At 39.3% G+C, this 25,541-nt stretch overlaps 1 protein-coding gene across 1 annotated transcript in view; it reads right to left on the bottom strand.

The window, feature by feature from the left end:
* The window catches only part of LOC133114051 (integrin alpha-M-like), an 82,037-nt gene that overhangs the window by 14,047 nt on the left and 42,449 nt on the right, over positions 1 to 25,541 (bottom strand). The window contains exons 12-25 of the mRNA XM_061223248.1: positions 24,225 to 24,355; positions 23,897 to 24,040; positions 23,612 to 23,815; positions 20,412 to 20,542; positions 15,966 to 16,102; positions 15,581 to 15,732; positions 15,336 to 15,467; positions 15,010 to 15,083; positions 14,458 to 14,599; positions 12,907 to 13,020; positions 11,820 to 11,899; positions 5,837 to 5,920; positions 5,586 to 5,664; positions 4,520 to 4,618 (exon numbers count right to left, since the gene is read on the bottom strand). Of these exons, the coding sequence (XP_061079232.1) occupies positions 4,520 to 4,618; positions 5,586 to 5,664; positions 5,837 to 5,920; positions 11,820 to 11,899; positions 12,907 to 13,020; positions 14,458 to 14,599; positions 15,010 to 15,083; positions 15,336 to 15,467; positions 15,581 to 15,732; positions 15,966 to 16,102; positions 20,412 to 20,542; positions 23,612 to 23,815; positions 23,897 to 24,040; positions 24,225 to 24,355 (1,703 nt within the window). The remainder of the gene's footprint in view (positions 1 to 4,519; positions 4,619 to 5,585; positions 5,665 to 5,836; positions 5,921 to 11,819; positions 11,900 to 12,906; positions 13,021 to 14,457; positions 14,600 to 15,009; positions 15,084 to 15,335; positions 15,468 to 15,580; positions 15,733 to 15,965; positions 16,103 to 20,411; positions 20,543 to 23,611; positions 23,816 to 23,896; positions 24,041 to 24,224; positions 24,356 to 25,541) is intronic.

Raw genomic sequence — 25,541 nt, 5'->3', positions numbered from 1 at the left:
CTTCACTTTCGGTTGTCAGTTGCATTTTAGGTGGCACATCCAGGTAAAACATAGCGAACAGATCAGCTAGCCGCTTCCACCAGAAGTTAACTTCTGCTCAATGGTACTAGTTTATATACTTATATACACATATTCACAATGAAAAATTCTATTAACAGAAGTTCAATCGCTTTTCATGTACAATTACTTGGTATTTATCAACATACACATGTGGATACGAAAACTCTTCACACATACATTTGCACACGGATTTCCGAAAATATTTATAAATGAGGCCCACTGTGTGAACATGAAAGGAACACTTTTGGCTGAGCTTTATTAGCTTGCCTGGTTTCTAGTCTATTGTTAGCAACAGCATTCCCCACCACACAGTCACAGTAACATTTACTGTAAGTTAATATGACGATGCAATGCATTGGACAACGCTCACTTCAGAGACCAACACCTTCCATTTTACGTTTAGTTCTAATGTTAGCTACTACTAGCTCACTGTTCAAGTCTTAGTGGCGTTCTGCTTACCGGAAAATGCAGAAATGTAATACTACTTTCCAATGGTCAGAAATAGCTTGTTATCATTTCACTTTATATGTCATATCCCAAGTTCATGTTACCCTGTCCATACAAAAAAGAAGAAGATTTTAAAGCCTGCTTTTAAATGCATTAAGGCTGAATTTACTGTAAAAGAGAAGGGCTGATCAGTCAGCTTTTCCCTTAGTCTGCACTGTATGCTGAAATTGATCGGGTATGTGACTCGTACCATGTTTTAATGAAAACGGAAGGAATTGGACTTTGCACGCACACAAAAACCAAGGAGATTGGCTGATTGGTCAGTGTTTCCCCTAGTCTACAGTGACTCATATGTGGGTTCATTCATCAGCCTAACCCGCTTATCCTGAATAGGGTCGCAGGGGGGCTGGAGCCTATCCCAGCATACATTGGGCAAAAGGCAGGAATACACCCTGGACAGGTCACCAGTCCATCGCAGGGCACACACTCATACCTATGGGCAATTTAGACTCTCCAATCAGCCTAAACATGTCTTTGGACTGTAGGAGGAAACCGGAGTACCCGGAGGAAACCCACACAAACACGGGGAGAACATGCAAACTCCACACAGAGAGGCCCTGGCTGACGGGGATTCGAACCCAGGACCTCCTTGCTGTGAAGCAGCAGTGCTACCCACTGCACCATCCGTGCCGCCTCTCATATATGGGTAACACTACGAAATAAAAAGTAGGACAATAACGGCACTTATTTAGAAAATGTGTGTTTGTAGATGCAGTCATTAGAGCTATTGCGTTGATGAGTGTGCATCGCCAAGAAGAGAGGCTCCCAGGGTTGCCAGGTCTTGCCACATTCCCATCCCAAAATCTACTCAAAATATAATGTTCCATTCAGATGTTTAAACTTGGGGGACATTACAATGTGATCAAGTTTCATACGGAGTTCATTTTTTCAGAACTTCTAGGCTTCTCGTCCAATAGGCGACACAGTAACTCTCGTCGTCTATTCAAAACGGGTTAAAACCTAGCTAATCATTCTCACTGGTAAGCTACAGAACCAACGGTGTCCATGTGAATTAATAGGCTAGGATAAGCTAATAGGTAGAATGCGTCTTTTACTTCAAAATGATAGGATGATTTCACATTTTACAGTTTACTGCAGGCAACACTAAATCAAACTATGATTAGCTGCTATACAGTCATTCATGGACAACAAGCTGAGAATGCAATATTGTTCACATTCTCAGCAGTAAAATAACACATTGCTTAACAAAGCCAGTGACTGTTGTCCACCTTCTATTTTCTTTGGCTATGATGGAGCTTTAAAAATGTGTGACCAGGTACATTTAGAGGCAGCGTTGTCTTTTGTACCTTGCTTAAGCCCCGTATTGGACACGCCCCTTTACGTTTTTAGCGTGCTAACTGCTGGGAACTTTCTTGGGTTTGTCTGCGGCTATGTAAATGCCTGGTGGTGTACAGGGATTCATGCTTATTTGGTCAATGGGTTTTGTTTTTCTTTTGGTCTCTTGCTGGTCTTTCTGCTGCCGTGAAGTAGTATATGTGTTTCACCATATGAAAAACTAGTTTCGCTCGTTATTAAAGTGTAAGCCAGTAATAATTAACAAATAATTTGGTCTCATGCGCTGGTCAGCTTGCTGACTTCCCCCTCCCGGAGCATACATTGTTAGCCCCCACCTTTTTGGCACACATGCCTGTGGGGGAGAGCTAGGGAAGGATTCCTAGAGACTCCCAACTACATCATTCATAGATATGATTGGGCGGCCTGTAGCGTAGTGGTTAACGTCAGGAAGGGCTGCCATTTGTGAGGAGCCTGAGAGCTGGGGTTTATGTGTCAAACTGTTTAGACTACCTTTGGGGAGTTTCAGGCCATCGGCGCCGAAGGAGATAAGGGGAAGACGGACTGTGGCTGTGTTTTAGTTGAGAGGTCACAGGGGTCATGAGAAGAGAAGGCGCCTGTAACCCACCACCTTTGGGAAAGGCTCAGGACACACTCACAGTGCCCTCATTTGGGCACTGCTGTCATTACACCGGTGACTGCTCTCCGAGATTAAATATTCGAAACTGCTGTTTAGATCGTAAATAGACCTGGTAAAACCTTGAAAACATTGTCCATGTGATCCTTGTATTATTGCATTAAGTCTTATGTAATGGTAACGGGGAGTGCATGTAAAAATGGAAAATCAGGAGGGAAGTTTCATGATAACTGCAACATAATAAAACATAAGGGTAATCTGTTTGGTATGGATGTGATCCAGTAAAATCAAGGAATCGGATGAGATACATTTCATAGCAAATGGAGTTTAATAAACCATAGTTTCAGTAACTCAAGGGAAAACCTACACATCCTCTCTGGGAATCATCTCATTTTCCCTACTTAACAACCCCCAAGGGTGGAGGTCTAAATTCCAGATTTGACCAGCCCTCCAGATTGATTTATGGCACTGCCGCCTGGTTTCAAACGTATAATTTGGCATAAAAGCAAAGGAGACAGACCAATCTGGGAAGATCGTATTCGACTTCCCACACAAACATTCTTACGGAGAAACTTGTCCAAACTAATTGGGAGGAACTTCATCATGCAGCAAGACAATTACCAATTATACCTTTAGGGAGAAAAAGTGGAAGGTTTTAGATTGGCCAAGTCAATTACAAGACCTTAACCCAATTCAGCATTTCACCTCCTGAAAGGGATATTGAAGGGAAACCCCCCATAAAACAAACACGGAAAAGCATCACAAAAGAAGAATGCAACAGTTGTCTCGTATTTATCTTTTTATCTCAACTACAAATGTATTCAGTGTATTGTATGTTTTAATAAAGCATGCCCAAAGTGTCCAAAAAGCTCTTCAAAAATGATTACTCACCCTAATGCTTTCTGACCAAGCTGCATTCAAAGTTTTTTTAATTAGGTTAACCTGAGCCCCGTTATCCCCGCCAGTAATGTTACAGGTTTATCTATAGCAAGTTGCATGTTCACGCACGTCTGCTTATCCATTCTGCTATACAAATGCATTGTCCGTCCGTGCAGTCTTAAACTGTCCATTGCCTGAATATGACACATTATACCTTGTTGGAAAGGGTAGGAAACCCTGTACAAAAAGCTTACCATGTTTTACATTAGTTTGGTACTGAAATGACCTAGCAATGCATTTATGCAACAGCAAGAAACAGTTCAAGACAACATTTGCTTAGGTATAGCCCCAACAAAAATATAGTTTTTTCAAAAATGGCTGAAGATTACGAAATAAACTTCAACTTTAGTTAGAAAACAGTTGTAGCTTCATAACCAGGTGGGATATTTGGTTTCACATCACATAATATATCTGTATCGAATAATTTACAAAACAAACTTATATTTCTACCAAACTGGAAATATGTCTGCCGGACATGCAATACATTTAATTTTATTTTTTTAAACAGCAATGTTTATTCATACAACTTCTGAATTGTATATTTTTGTTCTAATATTGGAACATGATTTTTTTGACATGGATAAATGGTATCAAGGATTGTTGGAATATGCCTGTGGCGAGGTCAGGGTTGTAAACCGTGATTGTGTCAAGGGGAGGCTGCCGTTTTATTGCTCTGCTTTGCAAATAAGAAGCTGATAAGCATCTAAACTGGGATAGATTTAAACTGGAATCAAACCCAGCCTATGTATAAAATACCTGTCATGGATGTAAATACCCTCAAATTGAAGGTAACAGTCTGCATTAACCTAATTATTCATTGTTTCATTTCAAATCCAGTGTGATCCAGTTCAGAGCCGAGATAAATTGTACCAGTGTATACTTGCAATTTAAACCTGACGGTCTCCCCTTTATAATCTTTTTCATGGTTTCATTTCACATCAAGTTTGCTGAATTACAGAGACAAAATAACAAAACATTTGTCCAAATACATACTGTACTATGTGTGTGCATGCATGTGCGTGTGAGTGCACACACATAGCATTGTTTATTCCTTGTGGACCTCTCTCACTTGAATCCACTCACCTGAATACTGCTGACATTACTCCAGATATATTTTTCTCCAAGTTTAATTGGCACCTTGAATATTGCTGAGGCATTAAGGTCTCTGATATAATTCACAATCTGTGAAAGAAAAACATGCTTTGAAGACCAAAGAAGAGCAAGGACTGTTGCATAATCCACCATCGCCTGGCCTCAACCACATTTATAGGGACACTTGAAGACTGACAAAAGCCAAGCATTCAGTAACATCACAAGATGCTCTTTGGAACATTGTCAAATAAAGCTGGGATAACATGGACCATCCAGGCATAAAGTCCAAAACAGTTTGAGCGCAAGTTGCCATTAAAGCAAAATGTGAGGGAGCGGGGTCGGCGGACCAAACGTGACCGAGTTGGGTTCTAAAGATTACACACAAGACGTGAGAACCACTGATTTTTTCAGGGGGCATCCCTAGACACAAAGGATACACCCCAGAGGAGGAAGGGGTAAACAAGAATGGATTAAATAACTCCCCGGCAATTAGCCAACCAATAAAATGACTGGGTATTGATTACCTGATTGCCAGAAATTCATGTACATCAAGATTCAACTTCTCACTCAAATTATTATTCTTATAATATAATTTGTCATGAAAAGGTTTGTATTAAATTGGAGAAGTAAGCAGTAAAGTAATTACGAGTTTTTGAAGAAAAGAACGTTTTTATATGCAACAGGAACCACTTAATTAAAGAAAACAATTAATATATTTCCCACTATTAGGTTGGATACATTCCTGGTTCCCTTATTTATTAGCATAAACATTTTACCGTTTAACTCAGAGGACCTTTTATTTCCATTCCATTTTACTTCACTATCAATTAAACGAACATTGCTATAGTAAACAAATATTTGTGTTATTAACATACTATTATAGTAGTACTAGGGAAGTACATTTAGACATTTCAGATTCTCCCAATATTAAGGGCCTGTTATTTATGGATACAATGATGCGATACAAGAAAACCTAAGGAAAGCAACTAAAGCAATGAAAAGGAAGTGGAAAATTTAAATGCAATGCAAGATAAAACATAAAGATAATATCACTTACTTCAAATGAATGCAGTACAGGTCTCTTTAAATCATTCTTACCGGCTGTGAAATTAATATAACTAGTTGTTTCCTCCAAACTGGAATTCAATCATTCAAAAATGAGAGAAGTTAATGTAAATTGTAAATAATGATATCAAGTGACACATCTATATGAACATGAAAAATGAAAGAAAAATATACACATCCTTAAATGCTTCCCGCACACAGGCGGGTATAAAACACAATATGGAATTGAGTTAGAACACTTACCCTTTTATCAACATGTAAATATTTAATTTCACTTTAATCCTTTTCACTTGAAAGTTTTCATTGCCCGCGTGTTGATCATTTCCGCTGGTAGGGAATGAAATGCAAGTTGAAAACACTGAGAACAGACAAGCAGATGCACTACAGCACTCGGCAGATATTTCCTCCTACACACTGGCGGTCATATAGGCGGTGCTGTGGCACCGGGGCCCATGGTTTCTAGGGGCCTGTGGTTGGCATTTATATAGCGCCTTTATCCAAAGCGCTGTACAATTGATGCTTCTCATTCACCCATTCATACACACACTCACACACACTCACACTCACACACACTCACATTCACACACACTCACATTCACACTCACACACCGATGGCGATTGGCTGCCATGCAAGGCGCCGACCAGCTCGTCAGGAGCATTTGGGGGTTAGGTGTCTTGCTCAGGGACACTTCGACACAGCCCGGGCGGGGGATCGAACCGGCAACCCTCCAACTGCCAGACGACTGCTCTTAATGCCTGAGCCATGTCGCCCCATTATTTACAATTATTTTCAATTTAGGTGGGCCCATGACTCTCTGTGTCTTATATCAGTTAGTCCGTTTTTATACAGGTCCTTATATTCTAACCACTCACAAAGTCTACGTTTACTTTACTAGTGATGTGTGTTCATATAACCTTAAATAAGCAAACTCGTCTTGATCATAGTTATTAGCTACACTACAATATGTGATCATGCTAAATTTATAACGTGTGTCTATTTTACAGAAAAAAGGCTATAATGCATAAACTATTAAATTAAATAACTTGTGGCAGGCTAATTGTTAGTATTATTAGTATTAGTATTATGTCTGATATGCAAAGAGTGCTGCCAGGAAATATGTTGGCTGTTTTCCAATGTGAACCGTCTTGATCGTGTGGTGATAGCTAGTCTAACACGTAAAATATTGAGCGCCATTTAGCTGCCTAGTGTGAAAATGCCCTTCAAGGACAAAAGTGGGTCACAGAAAGAAAGGATAAAAAAGAAACAGGAGGAAAAGGTAGCAAAACTATCTAAACTGGACGGCTTTTTGGAAAAATAATCACTGAACTGCTACCCTGTTCCCAGTAACAGTTGTCCGTCGCAATCATTGCACCTGGCGGTGGCAAAACCTTGCAGGTAGGATAGCAAGCTAGAGATAACGTTAGCCTACTGTACTTTCTCAGGAGAAAATTCGGCTACATTTGGCTGAAAAGTGAAAGTTCTCTCGCAACTAGGACGTAGCCATGCTATATCCAGGTCTGTCTATATGTAGAAACGTCTCTCAAACTTTATCCCCCCCCCCCCCCCCCGAGACACCTAGATTCCAGTTTTGCTCAACACAGTAACATTAATGTGAGCTAACTTCATTCTAACATTGCTTAATCTTGCAATGATTAACTTAACTCGCATTCAAATTAGCCAAGCAAGCTGCTAATTCTCCCAGCAGTCTCAGAGAATTAGATTTGTTTGTTCAATTACTGGATTGGTTTTCTGCTGCATTCCACCAATGTTAAGTCAGGGGGCTGTTTTAAAAACCTTATGATATAGAAAGTATAAATTGCATCGCTTAACTAAGAGGAAGCCACCAAATAGGTGTTTTATTGGCAAGTTTGGTCCATTTAGTTTTATCAACTGCAGGAAGAGTTACGTCCATAATAAGAATAAGTACCTACAATAAATACAAATATACAGTTAATTTTTAAAATAATAAGTTGAAAGATAAAACAAAAGCTAAGACATTAACTGATTTTCATACATTAATTCATATTTTATTCAAAAAAATGCATTCAGTGAATTAGGCATAAGAACGCAGTGAACAGTGAATGTATTGTGTTGTGCTTTTCCTCTGATACTGACACATGAGTAGGCCTAAGCTTTAGTTATGTAAACATCCCAGTTATTGTTAGTTGATTTGTTGACTTGTTGATTTGATTCTATGACCATCCTCCTTGGTCGATGGTTCTGGCTTGATTAATACAAATGTTCTAAAGTATCACAAACGATGTAGCTTGTGTTCCAATAACCAAAGTTAAATCCAAAAATGTCCAGCCAAAGTATTGTCTGTAAAATATATGTCTAATGCTGCTGTGTGTGCGTGTGTGTGTGCGTGCGTGCATAGTTTATATGCATTTGCGTGTGTGCGTGACTGCGTCATAGAGTTAGGGCCCATAAAAAAATCTCGCACCGGGGCCCATCATAACTAGCTGCCGCCACTGGCACTACACGACCTGATTTCATTAATGAGCTTAGTTTCTGTCACATCTGTGCCCTTTTGGCCATCTGCGTTTCTGTTTTCTGTCTAAGTCCCTAGTGTTTTCTCCTCTTTTTCCCTCTTTGACCACCGTAGTCTTTTTTCAGTTTCATTCCCTCTCATTCGTTTCACCTGTGCTCCATTTGTTGTCTCCGCCTCCCACTCTTCCTGTCTCTTGTCAGTAATTTCACCAGTTCATTATCTGTTGCCCAGTTCACACACCCGATTCTTGTTTTCCCTTTATCTGTTGGATCTACAGTGGTGTGAAAAAGTGTTTGCCCCCTTCCTGATTTCTTATTTTTTTGCATGTTTGTCAGACTTAAATGTTTCAGATCATCAAACAAATTTAAATATTAGTCAAAGACAACACAAGTAAACACAAAATGCAATTTTTAAATGAAGGTTTTTATTATTAAGGGAGAAAAAAAATCCAAACCTACATGGCCCTGTGTGAAAAAGTGATTGCCCCCTAAACCTAATAACTAGTTGGGCCACCCTTAGCAGCAACAACTGCAATCAAGCGTTTGCGATAACTTGCAATGAATCTCTTACAGCGCTGTGGAGGAATTTTGGCCCACTCATCTTTGCAGAATTGTTGTAATTCAACCACATTGGAGGGTTTTCGAGCATGAACCGCCTTTTTAAGGTCATGCCACAGCATCTCAATAGGATTCAGGTCAGGACTAGGCCACTCCAAAGTCTTCATTTTGTTTTTCTTCAGCCTTTCAGAGACTTGCTGGTGTGTTTTGGATCATTGTCCTGCTGCAGAACCCAAGTTCGTTTCAGCTTGAGGTCATGAACAGATGGCCGGACATTCTCCTTCAGGATTTTTTGGTAGACAGCAGAATTCATGGTTCCATTTATCACAGCAAGTCTTCCAGGTCCTGAAGCAGCAAAACAGCCCCAGACCATCACACTACCACCACCATATTTTACTGTTGGTATGATGTTCTTTTTCTGAAATGCGGTGTTACTTTTACACCAGATGTAATGGGACACACACCTTCCAAAAAGTTCAACTTTTGTCTTGTCAGACCACAGAGTATTTTCCCAAAAGTCTTGGGGATCATCAAGATGTTTTCTGGCAAAATTGAGACGAGCCTTAATGTTCTTTTTGCTCAGCAGTGGTTTTCGTCTTGGAACTCTGCCATGCAGGCCATTTTTGCCCAGTCTCTTTCTTATGGTGGAGTCATGAACACTGACCTTAACTGAGGCAAGTGAGGCCTGCAGTTCTTTGGATGTTGTTGTGGGGTCTTTTGTGACCTCTTGGATGAGTCGTCGCTGCGCTCTTTGGGTAATTTTGGTCGGCCGGCCACTCCTGGGAAGGTTCACCACTGTTCCATGTTTTCGCCATTTGTGGATAATGGCTCTCACTGTGGTTCGCTGGAGTCCCAAAGCTTTAGAAATGGCTTTATAACCTTTTCCAGACTGATAGATCTCAATTACTTTCTTTCTCATTTGTTCCTGAATTTCTTTAGATCTCGGCATGATGTCTAGCTTTTGAGGATCATTTGGTCTACTTCACTTTGTCAGGCAGGTCCTATTTAAGTGATTTAAATCACTTTTTCACACAGGGCCATGTAGGTTTGGATTTATTTTCTCCCATAATAATAAAAACTTTCATTTAAAAACTGCATTTTGTGTTTACTTGTGTTGTCTTTGACTAATATTTAAATTTGTTTGATGATCTGAAACATTTAAGTGTGACAAACATGCAAAAAAATAAGAAATCAGAAACACTTTTTCACACCACTGTATATACTGATCTGTTTTGTTTGTTCAGTGCTAGTTCGGCATCCCAGTTTTCAGAGTCTGCCCTTTTATTCATTTACCCCGGTTCTAGCTTTACTAGCTGTGACCCCGTTTTTCTGTATGTTGCTCTGTGCACTCACCCTCCTAAAGATATAAAGTCAAAACAGACTCAAAAGAAAAAAGTATCATTTAAAGGAAAAATGTTTTTTTTAAATTATTCTTCCATTTTCTTAATAATTATTATAATCTTTGAAAATCATTCTTCAAATGTATTTGAATTATTATTATTATTATTATTATTATTATTATTATTATTATTAATAATGAATTTAAATTTTTTTCTTAATTTTTTGAATTATACTTTTGACCACACGACAGGTAACTTTACACCGACCCCAGCATGACTGTAACTCAATACTGTATCTGGTGGAAGCAATAAAACCTACCTATGGAATAAAACCTAGTATGCCATTTTAATTCTCACTATCTTCTCCAAGTATGTCTTGCCCTCCTGCTCCTATTGCTCAGACAGAGCCCAAGCTCCCCACAGCAACTAGGCACCACAGACATAGCTTACCTCATGGTAAATAAGTCTGTAGGCTTATTTTAACTTCCAAAACTTTTGGAACCAATGAACTGGACCTCTTCGTATTACCGACCAGATCAGACCACAAACAGAAAGACCCAAGCTTTACGCGCATCTCCCCTGAACTACAATTCATGGATCCCACGTTGCTTCTCAAAGGACAGCCTGCAGCTACACCGGAGAAAACAGGGCCAAAGGACAGTGAGGCTGACAAACATTCCAAACATTGAGGGAAGGATGAATGCAGCCAAATACAGAGAGGTCCTTGAAGAAAACCTGCTCCCAGAGTACACGTGACCTCACACTCAAGTGATGGTTCACCATTCAGTATGACAATGACCCGAAGCATACAGCCAAGACAGCACTGGAGTGGCTTCAGGATAAGTCTCTCACTGTCCTTGAGTGGCCCAACCAAAGCCCAGACTTAAACCCCATAGAACATCTGTGGAGAGACTTGAAGATGCTAATTCAGTTGAGGGGACTGCCAGAATGGGATACAAATTGAGGTGTGCAAAGCTTGTAGAGACGTACCCAAGAAGACTCAGGTTTGATAAACCACAGTTAAGTTATGTTTTAACAGGGGGGGCAATCACTTTTTCACACAGGGCCATGTAGGTTTGGATTTTTTTTCTCCCATAATAATAAAAACCTTCATTTAAAAACTGCATTTTGTGTTTACTTGTGTTGTCTTTGACTAATATTTAAATTTGTTTGATGATCTGAAACATTTAAGTGTGACAAACATGCAAAAAAATAAGAAATCAGAAACACTTTTTCACACCACTGTATATACTGATCTGTTTTGTTTGTTCAGTGCTAGTTCGGCATCCCAGTTTTCAGAGTCTGCCCTTTTATTAATTTACCCCGGTTCTAGCTTTACTAGCTGTGACCCCGTTTTTCTGTATGTTGCTCTGTGCCCTGATTTTTGGATTTTCTGTTTTTTTGACACCTGCTTAGTTTGACTGTTTTTGGATTTAGATTTTGTACCTTTTGCTTGTTTGGTTTTTTGATCGCTGCCTTTTTTTCTAATCATGCTCTGTCTACCCTGTCTGTACCTGTCGGCCTGGATAATGACCGTTACATATTGAATCTACCCTGTGTTAATAAAGCCTGCCCTTTTCATGCTATCCATGGTTCCCTCTATACCACAGATGGTTTTAAACTGTATTTCATTAATTTTTTCAAGAAAGACTTCAGGTGGTGCAGAACTAATACCTGCCGATACAGTGGCCTACAGGACATGGAGTTCAATAGCACTGCACTCCATTAGTCTGTACATACACTGACAGAGAATATGCAGATATGGTATGGCATATTTCAACAGAGATCTTCCGAACAAGAGGTTCACAATGAAGAAATTCAAGGAGGAAAAAATTACCTTGTGGCATTGGCAGTAAATGTCACCGTTTGGTCAAATTGACTGCTGCCATCTATTCCAAGCAAAATTATGAAAACAACCTGAAAGAATGTGAAAGAGAAATATCAGAAGAAAGTTAGACACGAGATAAAGAGAGGGTCTGTGGGGTGATTGGAGGTATACAATTCTACCAAATACAGTGCTCTCTATAATGTTTGGGTCAAAGACCCATCATGTAATTGAATGAATTTCGTAATTACATAACATTGCTGTGTCCCCACATTATGGTGCCCTGAAATGTATAAACACTGCTGTCATTTCTACATGGTGAAATGTAGAAAAAATCCCTTTATTATGATCTGGCAATGTACAATTTGCATGCATTTTTTATTACAAATCTCAAATTGTACAGAGGCAAATAAATAAATGATGGGTCTTCGTCCCAAACATTATGGAAGGCACATTATATCTACCAAAATATTAAAACACAATACATATTTTGGTGATATGAGCACAAACATAACTGGGCACTAGAGGAATTGCTAATGAACAAATTGAATATTTTTACAGTATTTGGCAATATTGTGGTCTGCAGTAAACCTGTTTGCACCAAAATGAGGTTCTCTCTTCTGTGTTATAGCAAGTTGCTTACTGTCACAATTTAAGCAAATAGTGTTAAGCATAAATATTATGTAAACACTAAATATGAACATGCACACTAACAGGTGCTGTCCGCATCTATATAGCAGGCTACTTTAATTATATCAATTGCCTGAGGAGGCTTTTTGAGATACCATAATTGAACATGTGACTATTCTCCATCTCCCAACCTGCTTGTTCACTTGGCCTTGATACAATGGCATTAAGGGGCAAGAAAGAGGCTGAGCTAATTGGCCATAATAAAACCAAAACACCATACCACACCCACAGGTAATTTATTTCTCTGAAGCCAACCTCTTTTATAACTGTGCTGCTCATCCAAAATGACCAGATTTTCACTGTTTCACAGTTGGGCCTTGACTATGAGAATAGATGCCTTGTGAGATACTGCACTTGAGAACTCATAGAACTAGACAAGTCTTGCTGGCATAATGATAGGGAAACTCACCCGAGCTTTTGTCTTGAACACTGGCTTGTTCACGAAGCAGACACTCTTTCCCGCAGTTGTTGCATCCTCACTATCTACGGCACTGCACTGCACTCTGTCTCTCTTGGATGGGTCCTGTCAGTAAATGGCAAGAGAATGAAATACCATCACATTCATTACAAGATGGACGTTTGTGAAAGAGGGCAGGAAAACTATGGCAAAAACTCGGTTTGAGACTCGGTACCACTTTGGCACTGATTCCCATATGACCAGTACCTACCAGGCCAAATTGCACCGCAGATTTTGGTGCCTCATTCCGGTGCCACACACCTTCAATAGCTAACGTTGCACTTGTTGACTAAGTCAGTGACAGCAGGTAGCTATAAATTATAAGTATAATGTATAATTTAAACAAATAAATAAAACAATGACATTTTAAATGTATTTGCATTTGCAATACAAAATACATTCTTTACTGGCATTGTTTGCTCTTTCTTTTAATTGGGAATGCAAGGCACTGGTATAATTTTAAAATAATTTTAGCAGGTATCATTAAAATCTAAATAATACCCATCCCTACAAACAATCTTGGATCAACAAAAATCCCAGCATATACAAATTGCACTCACCCTCCTAAAGATATAAAGTCAAAACAGACTCAAAAGAAAAAAGTATAATTTAAAGGAAAAATGTTTTTTTTAAATTATTCTTCCATTTTCTTAATAATTATTATAATCTTTGAAAATCATTCTTCAAATGTATTTGAATTATTATTATTATTATTATTATTATTATTATTATTAATAATGAATTTTAATTTTTTTCTTAATTTTTTGAATTATACTTTTGACCACACGACAGGTAACTTTACACCGACCCCAGCATGACTGTAACTCAATACTGTATCTGGTGGAAGCAATAAAACCTACCTATGGAATAAAACCTAGTATGCCATTTTAATTCTCACTATCTTCTCCAAGTATGTCTTGCCCTCCTGCTCCTATTGCTCAGACAGAGCCCAAGCTCCCCACAGCAACTAGGCACCACAGACATAGCTTACCTCATGGTAAATAAGTCTGTAGGCTTATTTTAACTTCCAAAACTTTTGGAACCAATGAACTGGACCTCTTCGTATTACCGACCAGATCAGACCACAAGGGCACTTGAATTGGCACCCCATTACAGCACAGGCTAATAACTGACAATGATTGAGTTAGCCGAGCCAATGTACTGTAGCTATATTTAAAACAAGATAAAATTCAGCAATTATAACACATATTTCTCACCTCCTTTTAATTCTTAGAAAGATTTTAGTAAGATTTATTGGGAAAAGAAAAATGTGATGAAATGAGATGACTAAATGATGAAACTTGAGCTTGGCTCATCTCATCTACCATCACACAATGAATGCTGGGATATAATGCCAAAAGATGTCATTTTGCAAGAATGCATGTATGTAACCATGATATTAATGGTATGAAGCACTGTCTATGCAATTACATCTACTTTGTGTCTTTATCTCACTGTTTCTCTCTCTACATTGTACAATAATTTTGTCTCCTCCTCACTTACCTGTACCACAGTAACCTTCCTGAATGACAACCCTGGCGGGTAGGTGAAAATCACATGCGAGTTGTAGGAATCTTCCCCCCTGTTCTCAACTGATACAGTCACTTCCAGTCCAGAAGCAATGCCAACTTCAATTACTGATGCTCTGGGAAAAGGAGAGAGTGGTGGTGGAGGGCAGTTAATCCAGATATACAGTACAGTGCTGTGAAAAAGAAAACATACCCTCTTTCCATTTTATTATTTTACATCTAACCTTCATCTTACCAATTCCTAATGATCAATGAATCTAACCTCATGTAACATGTGATACTTTATTCCTTCAAAAATAAGCCACCATGCAGATTCATTCTGGGAAACAATGTGCACCCATCATTCACAAAGTAGTAGAACCACCTTTAGCAGCAATAACCTAAAGTAATGCTTTTCTGTGTTAGTTTATCAGTCTCTTACATCGCACTGGAGGAATTCTGTCCTACTTCTCCTTACAAAACTGCTTCATCTCAGTGATGGTTGAGGGCATGCATTTAAGGACAGCATTTATGTCAACAGACTTACCCAGAGAAATTGAAACCCACTTTGAGGTCATCAATGCACTTGTTATCTGGCCCGCAGTTTCTTTCAAAGTCTAACTACAGGAAAAAGTGGAAAGTTAATTTGCACTTTGAACCTTGAAGCTCTTTACCAGGCTTGGGGATTGTATAAAAGCACTACATATTTCTGCATTTATTAAATCCTTTAGGTGCCTTTAGGGAATTAAATTTGTATAATAAATGGAAAAATATGTTTAAAAAAAATTAAAATCTACTTTTACTGACAAAAATGTTTTAATCAGAATGATTAAAGCAAACACTCAAAGGAGAGAGATAAAGAAACAGACTTACTGGGTATATTGCGGTTTGAGACGGTGAAGCAAGGATTGGGGAAAGGTTTTGACTATGGGGCTGCTTAGATGGCTCGACAAACCTGAACGCTAATTCATTGAGCAGGGGATTCAGGGCATCCTCTGGGCACTCCTGGGTGATACAGTACAACAAGAGACACATTTCAAGGCTGGTTTCAATTCCAACATTCTCTTATATACAGTAATTAAATGTTTGTCATGATTGTGGGGTGGTGCTAAACTTACAGCAATTTGAAATTTAGTATCATGACATTGGCTACCCAATGTAAGGGTGAAGACTTTCTCCTGAGTCTGATTGGTAGAGGTAAAATAGGCACGAAAGCGAGGTCGAGTTGAATCCAGTTTGAATGTGTAAGCAACTTGTGCTTCCAGCTTTGCTGTAGACAACACAATATATGTGTTAATACATATTAGTAAGTAATTAATAATGATGTTCTATGAAGAGCAATGTTCAAAATGATTAATTTCTATAACAAAAGATTCTATTCTATTAATTCTATTAAAAAACAAAAAAGAACATCCATGCACCACAGTGAAAGTACATTTTCAAATAAAATGAAATACATGAAATATGGTGTGAAAATCAAAATTAATTTAATATACAGCAAACCTATTTTGTCCTGAGTGCCTCTCTGCATTGAGAAGCAGACTTTTGCAGTGATGGGTGTGGTTCCGGTGCAGTCAGTAACAGGGATTACGGATGGCGTGTAGGAAATTGTAACGCCCACTGACACCACTGGTCGGGACCTATACACAATAACATATGCAATAGGAAATATAAGTTTAGGAAGTAATATGTTTTATAAAAATTAAACATTTCAAATAAAGAACATTCTTAAGAATGCATTATTGTATTTTTAAATTAAAACTTAAATTAAACTTAAAAGTATTCAAGCAATCAGTCTTGAAATCAATTATGTTTTTACATTATCACAATTGATGAACATACATATAATGTATAATAATACTTTCATGTCTGGAGAAATAATTGAGAAACTGGACAGTGGCATTTGCTAATGTCTGGACTAAGAGGTGTTCAATTCCTTCACAAATAAAACCTTGCCATATTAGCCGTAGTCAAGTATGTCGTCACATTAAATTATTTAAAAATGTCAACCTGCTTTATCCACATTTGATGCTATTGCCAGCTAGTAATGATCTTCTGTATTTAATCATCATCTTTTGTACTGCTTTGTACATTATATTGTGTTACAGAACAAATTCCTAATTCACCATTTGGCCATAGGTAACTTAAAAATGGTCTGCAGGTAAGATAAGGAGCAGGCGGAAAAACTGGGGATTCAGTCATTTGAGGAGTAAATTTGTGTGTGTGCGTGCGTGCATGCGTGTACTTGTCTACCTATCTAACAGGGGACTGTGGTGACATTAGACATCCATGAAGAGGGGACATAGATACCAAGAGGGGACATTTTCTTGGTCCTGTCTTGGCAAATGCCTCGTGTGTGTGTCAATGGGAGTGACCCAGCAAACTTCACGTTGGCATACGTCATACTATTAAGATTCCAAAGCTTAAAATTGGTTCATTCACCTACAGGCACTATTTTGGAGATTCTGGGTCAGCCCCCATACCAGAGAAAAGCAGAAGCCAGAGTGTCACTGCTGTCTCTGTCACCTGAGTCACAAGAGTCTCCACAGGTGGGTTAATTTCTAGGGATGGGCATTTTCAGTATTTTCATGTCTCGGTTAGCTGGTGAAATGTAATCAATTAAACCAGTTAAAAATTAACAGAGTTTAAAGGTTCAAAGTGTAATGAGCAGCACTGAACAACAGATAATAATAATCCATCCATCCATTATCTGAACCCGCTTATCCTGATCAGGGTCGCAGGGGGGCTGGAGCCTATCCCAGCATACATTGGGCGAAAGGCAGGAATACACCCTGGACAGGTCGCCAGTCTATCGCAGGGCACAGATAATAATAATAATAATAATAATAATAATAATACATTTTATTTATAAAGCGTCTTTCAAGACACCCAAGGTCACTGTACTGGGAATCAGAGCCAAATACAGAGATACACAGCACACAGGGGGGGGGGGAATTATTTCTAGCTTATATGTAGGCTATTCTGAATAAGCTGTTTCTTGAAGGAAGAGAGTGAGTCGAAGGTGCAAATATGAGGTGGAAGGGAGTTCCAGAGTTTTAGATTCATAGCTGAATGCCCGATCACCCAGTGAGGAAAGGCGTGAGGTGGGGACTCTGAGTAGGCCAGAAGAGGAGGAGCACAGTGAGCAGGAGGGTGAGTAGGACAGCAGGAGGTCAGAGAGATAGGTAGGGGCCTGGTTGTGGAGAGCTTTGTAAGTAATATGGAGGATTTTATATTGAATTCTGAATTCAACAGGGAGCCAGTGGAGCTTATGGAAAACTGCAGTAATGTAGTCATGTGTGTGGGTTAATCTAGCAGCAGAATTTTGGGCAAAGTTTTTATGTGCGGTTCAAAGGAAAGTATGGAATCTAGAACGACACCAAGGCTCTTGACCTGAGCAGAGACAGGATAGACAGAGTTGCCCGCTAATGGGCTATGGGACTTTGCTTGTTTTTTCCAAAGTAAAGAAAGGGAAGTCACATGTTTGCAGTTTTCGGCTGGTCTTAAGCAATCTGGTCACTTGGATGGAAATGTAACAAGCAACATGTTTTTCTACATTTATGCTGGCCTACTATTGTTAAAAAACGTGCATTTAATTTTACAATTGATTTAGGTATTCAACTCAAGCACAAAACCGTATCCATTTGTTTGAGGTTGTTTTGATGGTGAGGTCTGTAGCAATTTGTCTTGAGAAAACTGGCAATATCATTTGTCAAACTCAACTCACTTCGGGCCCTATTTTCAAGTCGGCGTCTGGCCTGCTGTGAGCTGGTGGGCTGTCGATTTCTAATTTTCCCAACAATCCAGCTGCCTTTGGTAATTTCGAGACTTGCCTAGCATGGAAGTGGGAAGAGAGCCGTTGCCAGGGGTGTGTCAGTCAAGTGCGAGCAGCTCATTTCCATTTTGGTTAAGCTTTTTTATTGCAATCTTCCAGTCAGACCTTATCCTCATTTAACCTTATCGCCACCTGCCTGCTCAACCCAGGTCTAAGGTACAAATTGCAGCCCAGTTTATGGCATATTTCTAATCCCTGGGCTTTCACATGCAATGAGTGCATGATCAGCCCACTCAAAATCCAATGAACAGTTTTTGTGGATCGTATGCTTTTCAATTTGGCTTTGATATTGATAAGGTAATTTTTTGGTAATTTTTTGGATTTTGGTAAGGAAGTTCATAATTTTGAGCCTTTAATCAAACTTTGTGCAACCTTTGGCAAAAAGATGTTGTCAAATATTTGGTTAAGTCTTCAATTGAGCTTTGAGTATGGATTATTATTCCAACAAATAACAGGACATTGCTCGCATTACAAATGGATACTCATGGTAGTACCTATGAACTGCCTTGACTCCATATGATTTGAGAAACCCTCTTGTTGGTTGTGTTATTTTCAACAAAACAAAGTTTCGTTTCAGGAAAAAAAACTTTTATCTTTTAAACTTTTTTCTAACAGATCTATATGGATCAATTTGGACCCATAACACCGCAGATGTCACTCTGGTTAATAATGTAAAGTAAAAAAAAAAAATTATTCTAGGAAAGTGTGTTCTAATATTAGCCCTTAATAGTCAGCTAACATAACTAAAAATGAGTGATATATTGTAAGGTAAATGTTTAGGGAACCATGAAAAAGTGACAGTATGATTATGAGTGGATAATAAGTATGGCTATTTACAGGTAAAAAAACAATATTGGGTGAAGATCTTTTTGTTGTGTTTTGTGCCAAATTTGACCTGCTAACACAAAAGGTGCGTGCAGCTCTCTAACACATTACGAGGGTTAAGATCCCATTGGTAGACCATGTTTAAAAGTTCATGAACTACTAAATTGCTTTGCTAGTGTTGCTGTCAGTAAGAACAATTGTCATTTATCAGCCATTTCAACTTCTGAAATTTTTTAGCCATGATGAATATGCTGACAGGGTTTAATGCACAGCTCTGTGTTCAGAAGCCATGTTAGATGGCAGAAACCCATTGTGACAACATTATGAAGTGAGCGTTTTAAGGACACATTCTCATCACATATTTGTGATTGTATGCGTTTGGGCCTGTTCTGGAGTGATCACATATTTGTGATGCTACGCTTGAAAGGGTTAACCCCTCAAGTCTCAACAGCCCAGGGCATTAATTTATTTTGTCAGGTCTGGGCCCTTTTGGCTATTTCTGTTTCTCTGTTTCCTGGTTTCAGTCTGGGTCCTAGGCATTCTCGCCTCTTGTTTCCCTCGGTGGCCATCGTGGTCTGTTTTCGGTTTCATTCCCTCTCGTTTATATTTGTTTTGCCTGTGCTCAGTTTGTTGTCTCTGCATCCCTTCCTGTGCTTACAGGAAGTCTCTTGTCATTTCACCTGTTCCTTATCTGTTCCCCAGTTCACACACCTGATTCTTGTTTTTGCTTGTTATCAGTTCCATATATACTGGTCTTGCTGTGTCCCAAGTTGCTGTGTGAATGCTGGGTGAGTGTATGTGAATGGGTGAAGTGTTACCAATCGGGAGAATTAATAATAACGGTACTGGTGGTAGGAAGACAATGAAGAGGCAATAATAATAATAATAATAATAAAAATAATAATAATAATAACAAGAAGAAGAAGAAAAGTAGATACACTCCATATGTACTACAAGTTTGGGGTTTTATTATGTGGCTTGTCTGAAGCTTGTGCTTGTATATGAATTATATGGTTTATATGAGATCTGAGAATAAATTTGCTCATGAAAATATGAAGTCATCTTGTAAGGGACAGAATAATAACCATGTTTGCTTTCTGATTAAATGAAAGGAATATAAAATCCTAACTGAATAAAATAAGCTTGACATTATATGATTCTTTATGTATAACTGCAATATTAACATTGATTGCATGGGGTCATTAAAATATGTTTTCAGACTACCATACCACTATTCATCTTCTCAAACATTCATTTGTACTCAATTAAATGTACTTGTATGACAATACCTGAGAAGCAGGACTTTCCCTTTGGACCCCACAGCTATGTCTATCAGTCCATCTGCAGTCTGATCCATTGATCCACTGATAGACTGACCGAAGTAGTGAAGCCCTGACTGCACAGATGCACTCTGAATTCTCTGCAAAAACAGAAGGACAGCAGCAGGAGATATATGACATATACTGACAAACAAAACTGCATATTTTTATGGTGGCCTAGAAACCATCAATTTTGGCATCTGTACAGAGTGTTCAGGCAATAATAATAATAATAATAATAATAATAATAATAATAATAATACCATACTTTTACAGAAAGCCACACAATGTGATTCATACAGACAGAAAAAGATTACAAAGCAACATACAATAGACAATTAACAAGGCAATGATAATTTAAATAAATTAAATAAAAGATAAAGAAAAACCGGATACATTATAGACATCTAAAAACAATGCCATTGTCTCTTAAATTACTTGTTTTAACCCCTTAAGTCTCACTGGGCCTGTGAGGGGTTTAATTCTTGCATTCATTCCTTCTTTCAGGGTGCAACTTTTAATCACTATTGTAACAGGATATACAAACTTACGGTTCTGTATAATCTATTTTAAGATGCCATTGCTTTAGCGACAGCAGTAACGTGGGTGTCAAAACAAGCATGGGGGGACCTTGCCTTTTCTGCATTATTTGACAAAAACTTACATCAATGGTCCTCAATGAAAACAGGATAAAAAAGTGTTATATTGTTTAGTAAGCAAAATACATTATTTCACACCTCATAAGACCCATAATATCATTTAGTTTCTATGTGTCTCCAAATGTCATGCTCATTTTTGGTGATATTGTCATCAAACTTAAAAAGGGATATGTTGTCAGTGTTGTGGCTGTGGTGCACTAGCCATCCACAAGTATCCACTAAAAAACAGAAAATATTTTCAGTGAGGAAAAAAATAATCCACTTTTACTATGTTTTGGGGGTTCAGAAGAGACCAGGATCATGCTTGTAGTCAGAAGGGTTCAAGAATAGTAACCATTTTATTTCTGGTATGTCATTTTCAAGCTTGTCTCAAGAAAAGGGCCGATACTTAAGGGGTTAAGATACCTATGCAATTTAAGAACAAGTCTTTTTGCACAAGTGGTTCTTCCATGATGCCCATTGAATCGGTTGCCTTGTGTATTTACAGTAAGTTTCTTTCCCTTGTGTCTTCCCTTGGTTTGAGTCACTGCAGCTTAGTTTGCAAGCCTCTCATGTTCTCTGGTTCTCCAATTTGTTGTTTCCTTCAATGTTTGTTCCTGTTTGTTGTTTTATTCTTAGGTTCTTGTATTTTCTGGTGTTTATGACTGATTGTTGTGCCATGTCTGCATTTAGGTCCCCTCCCCTGCGACAAGTAGGTAAGTAACCTACATTATGGTTTTGGAAGAGCTGGTAGCTGTTTAACCAGTGCAGTCCAGCTCCATACTAAACATGGTTTGACTGGCTCAAGCTGTGTTTTGAAGCACCACAGGAACTAGCTTTGTCAAATCAACTCATAGAGATAAAAAAAAAAAACTGAGCCATGATAGGGACATATCTGTCATGGTGGGAGGTAATGACCCAGTGTGACCACCAGAGGGCTGGGGCTCATTGTTTTCACCTGGGCTTCATTAGTGCCAGGGGAATTCTCGCACGGAAGAGTATTTAAGGCCGGTACTGACAGTCTTTCAACGCTTTTGTGTCCAACTGTTCGCTCTTGTGCAAAGCCGGTATAAGCACAAGGTAGACTCTGTCAGTTACGAGTCAGGTACTGTGCTGGTGTGTGTGACTTTACTAAACAAAACAAAACAGGTAAGGAAGGCGTTCAGTATTAAGGGTTGTACACTGAAGCCTTCCTAAAGGGTCTTGGTGTCTTTCTTTTTATTTTGGGCTCGTGTGAGTCGGTGGTAGAGGGACGTTGTCCCCGGTAATGTATTTGGTCAGTGCTCTCCTTTTAAGCACTAAGTTTGGTTTGGTGTTTCGCCCTGTTTTCTAAGGGTTGTTTTATGTTCAACAGCCATTTGGGCTTTATTTCTGTTTTCATTCAAAATCACCTTCGGATTAGTTTCTGTTCCTCCCCCTGTTTTGGGAGAAGGCCTTATTTTCTGTTTCTGTGTATCCCTGTCCTTTATCTCCCGGAATTTTATGGTGAACACGTTTGCGTATTTGCTTAGAAGGGTTTTACCCTTAGTCGCTTCTGGCTCTCCACCCAGCCCCGACCTCACATTATCAATCATGGATCCACGTGTTTGTCCTCCAGGCAAATGACTGCATGGTTATACAGCCCAGTTTATGTTAGGTATTTTGCATAATATTTGCAAGGATACAAATGTCAATGCAGATTTGGGACATATGCAAGCTCTGCTTACATACCAAATGGCAAAATGGCAAATGGCAGGCATTTATATAGCGCCTTTATCCAAAGCGCTGTACAATTGATGCTTCTCCATTCACCCATTCATACACACACTCACACACCGACAGCGATTGGCTGCCATGCAAGGCCCCAACCAGCTCGTCAGGAGCATTTGGGGGTTAGGTGTCTTGCTCAAGGACACCTCGAACCGGCAACCCTCCGACTGCCAGACGACTGCTCTTACTGCCTGAGCCATGTCACCCCGTATACCATACACAAAGAGGAATGTTTGCTTTTGTACATCCACATAAACCACCAAACACCTGCAAATCTTCTTGCTATGGAATTATAGACATACTCTATAGCAGTTGTATTTCAGTGGTAACCAACATGTATATGTCTCTGCCCTCACAACCCTATTCCTGCTATTATTCTATTTACAGCTCATATTGGAAGAATTACACATTATAAAATAAAATAATTCACCTAGATCAATTGACAAAACCAAACTCAGTTAAAATCAATTCGTTTTATTTTTCAAAGTAATCATATGCCTTTAAAACAAAGCATACCCTCAAAGTGGAATATGTAGCCCTTTTTGTTTTATAAATGTCACTGGCTAAAAGTATGTGGGCATATTTTATAGCAGACATTATACTTGTTTGACTACACACTAGAAAGTAGAAGGATGTAACCAAGGGTGTGTATATAGGTGGCGTTGGGTTTGAACCCCTCGAATTGTTGGATATAAACATGAAATATGCAGAAGTTGATTACGATTAACTCAGACCCCAGGTTTTCCTTTTGTTTTGCTTTCAATTCAATTCTCATTTTCTTACCTGGGAGTATGGTGTCTTGATCCCTCCTTTCGCACCACTGAAGATGTACACAGTGCCCTGACCATTGTCTTCCTGGGGCGCCCCCACTGCTACCTCAGAAAGTTTATCCCCGTTTAGATCAGAGATGGCAGCCAGTGATGTGCCAAATTTACCCTTTACCCCTTGCTCCCCCACCAGGGCCATATTTCTGCATGATACAGTGTTCTGGAATGGAGAAATTAATTATAGGCATGTAGCACTCTTGCATCAAGGTATAAAATGCAATTTGAATGCAGTGGTCATTACCTTTGTGAAGGTACATATATAGACCTTGCCCTCGCTGTCTCTCTGTTTGTCCAAATACGTTGGGGCAGATATGAGTAGCAGATCAGTTATGGAGTCTGAATTCAAATCTACCGTGCACACCTCGGCCCCAAAGTATGAGCCAATCTGAGAGGATGAGAGATAAGTTGAGTCTTATGGAAACTGAAGAAGACTGTCAATGCATATTATGTATGCCATAAAAACGTTATGGTATACCAATGAATTGCCAATGTTGTAGTGCATTACATTTTCTTACAAAAAAATATTAATTCTATTCACAGTGAAACTAATGTAGATAAATTAACATTACCTGTTCGCTCTCTATTTTCTGGGTAGTACCTGGGAAGAAAACAATGACTTGCCCAGCATGCTGATACCTAGGGGCTCCCAAAATTATATATGTCTCTTTATTTTTCATCTCAGCAACAGCCATAGAATAGCCTAATGGAACAAAAGCTCAGTCAGGGATCCAGACAAACACTGATGTACAGTGCATCCGTTAAGTATTCACAGCGCTTCATTTTTTCCACATTTTGTTATGTTACAGCCTTAATCCATAATTGATTAAATTCATTTTTTTCCTCCAAATTCTACACACAATACCCCATAATGACAACATGAAAAAAGTTTTTTGGAGATTTTTGCAAATTTATTAAAAATAAAAAACTAAGAAATCACATGTACATAAGTATTCACAGCCTTTGCCATGAAGCTCAAAATTGAGCTCAGATGCATCCTGTTTCCACTGATCAACCAGATGTTTCTACAGCTTAATTGGAGTCCACCTGTGGTAAATTCAGTTGATTGGACATGATTTGGAAAGGCACACACCGGTCTATATAAGGTCCCACAATTGACAGTGCATGTCGGAGCACAAGCCAAGCATGAAGTCAAAGGAATTGTCTGTAGACCTCCGAGACAGGATTGTCTCGAGGCACAAATCTGGGGAAGGGTTCAGAAACATTTCTGCTGCTTTGAAGGTCCCAATGAGCACAGTGGCCTCCATCATCCGTAAATGGAAGAAGTTCGTAACCACCAGGGCTCTTCCTAGAGTTGGCCGCCCGTCTAAACTGAGCAATCGGGGGAGAAGGTCCTTAGTCAGGGAGGTGACCAAGAACCCGATGGTCACTCTGTCAGAGCTCCAGCGTTCCTCTGTGGAGAGAGGAGAACCTTCCAGAAGGACAACCATCTCTGCAGCAATCCACCAATCAGGCCTGTATGGTAGAGTGGCCAGACGGAAGCCACTCCTTAGTAAAAGGCACATGGCAGCCCGCCTGGAGTTTGCCAAAAAGGCACCTGAAGGAGTCTCAGACCATGAGAAACAAAATTCTCTGGTCTGATGAGATTGAAGATTGAACGTGAATGTCAGGCGTCATGTTTGGAGGAAACCAGGCACCGCTCATCACCTGGCCAATACCATCCCTACAGTGAAGCATGGTGGTGGCAGCATCATGCTGTGGGGATGTTTTTCAGCGGCAGGAACTGGGAGACTAGTCAGGATTGAGGGAAAGATGAATGCAGCAATGTACAGAGACATCCTGGATGAAAACCTGCTCCAGAGCGCTCTTGACCTCAGACTGGGGCGATGGTTCATCTTTCAGCAGGACAACGACCCTAAGCACACAGC

Source organism: Conger conger, chromosome 2 (genome assembly GCF_963514075.1).
Source record: "Conger conger chromosome 2, fConCon1.1, whole genome shotgun sequence".
Classification (NCBI taxonomy): domain Eukaryota; kingdom Metazoa; phylum Chordata; class Actinopteri; order Anguilliformes; family Congridae; genus Conger; species Conger conger.
This window is presented reverse-complemented; position numbering and strand designations above follow the sequence as displayed.